The 1641-nt window shown below is 48.4% G+C and overlaps 1 protein-coding gene across 1 annotated transcript; it reads left to right on the forward strand.

Moving 5' to 3' along the window:
* Positions 1 to 310: 310 nt before the first annotated feature.
* Positions 311 to 1581, forward strand: LOC107125182 (GDNF-inducible zinc finger protein 1-like; the record flags this gene model as incomplete). Its single annotated transcript, XM_015428632.1, has 1 exon — positions 311 to 1581. A coding segment is annotated over exon 1 (1271 nt), but the record flags the coding sequence as incomplete, so codon positions are not given.
* Positions 1582 to 1641: the final 60 nt, after the last annotated feature.

The raw sequence follows: 1641 nt of genomic DNA on the forward strand, positions 1-1641 counted from the left end.
AATGAATGGGCTTGAGTTGGAGTATGTCTTGCATAGGAGTGCACTGTTAAAAGTAAAACTAGCTAACCCCAAAGCAGGGGCTGAAATATAGAGGTCTACTCAAGGCTACCGACTAAACTGGAATATGAAACAAGTCTGCCAGTTTAACTCTTATCTTCAGCAACACAGATTATAGAGTCCTTCGAATTCATAAAATGTGACTGGTACAAGAAGGTAGTTACTGGTGTGATTGTTTTGAATGAGTGGTCTTAGGCACTCTGTTAAAAGTTTTCTGATGCACTCTCTTTTGTAATCCTTGTCAAAATTAAGGATGGAGAAGGAAAAAATCACCATGAATTCCGGTGTTGCCGCTGCTAATCTTCTGCGAGCGCTCCATTCTCTCTATCAGCTTGGTCACTTCTGTGACGTGACCATTCGCACAGACTGTCCTGGAAGCCAAGAGGACTTTTTCGTTCACAAAGCTGTCCTGGCAGCTTCCAGCAACTACTTTAAAAGCTTGTTCCTTAGCGAGGAGACATTGAATGCCAAGAACTGTAGCGTGACACTCCAGGACATTCGCACTGAAGAATTCGTCACCTTCCTAAAGTTTGTCTACACGACCGAAGTAGAAATTGAAGTGGACAAAGTGCACCGCTTGAAGGCAGTGGCCAAAAGACTGGAATGCAAGGATCTGCTTGATGCCTTGGAAGAAACGAGGGCTGGGGGCCCAAAGGAGTCGGATTTGAGTGTTCATTTAAGAAGACCTGAAAAGTCTCTGTGGAGCCCGGCTGAGCAGGAAGGAGACCAGGAAGAGAGCGATTCGTCCCAAATTTTGGCCACACCAATGAAGAGAAACCTTTGGGACAGAAAAAACTGTGTAAAAGTGTCAACTAGCTATGACTTCCCTGAAAGTAAATGTGGACAGTTGAACAAAGATAGGGTAACTCTTGGTGAGCCTGAAGATGAAAAAGCAGCGTCACCCGGACACTACAAAGGAGAGAGACCCGATGCTCTCGATGCAGGCAACGTCGCCCAAGAAGAAGGTGAACCTCTAAATCAGGTGGACTCAACCTACGTAACGACCAAGATGCTTCCCGGCCAGAAGGAGGGTGAGAGCAGTTTGATTCTGAGTGGCACCAAGCTTAGAAAATTGCCACGTGGCATGTCCAAAGTCCTGCCACAACCGCACACGTGTGACACGTGTGACCGCTCCTTCCGCTTTGCCAAGCAGTACCAGTCGCACATGGAACTGGAGCACGGCCTGAATCTGGCCGTTGAGCACAGCTGCCATGTGTGTGGCCAGCGCTTTGCCAGCCGCCAAAACCTGAAACAGCACCGGCTCACCACTCACGATGACGAGCGACGCTTCCCCTGCCTGCTGTGCGACAAAAAATTTCAGTGCCAGAAAGATGTCAATGACCACGTCCGGAGAGTGCACGAAAAGAAGCATAATCCTCAGCGGTGCCCCTACTGTGACAAGGTTATCAGCTCCAAATGTGGCCTGACGGTTCACATTCGCACACACACAGGAGAGAAGCCTTATAAATGTGGAGGCTGCCCGGCCAGCTTTGCTCAGAGGTCGACGTTTAATACTCATGTCAGGTACGGTCTTTTCCATTGTGTATTCCGGAGTCTTGGGAGACAGGTTTTCAACATTCCCAG

The sequence above is a fragment of the Gekko japonicus genome, unplaced genomic scaffold (genome assembly GCF_001447785.1).
Source record: "Gekko japonicus isolate JY-2015 unplaced genomic scaffold, Gekko_japonicus_V1.1 scaffold21097, whole genome shotgun sequence".
Lineage (NCBI taxonomy): Eukaryota > Metazoa > Chordata > Lepidosauria > Squamata > Gekkonidae > Gekko > Gekko japonicus.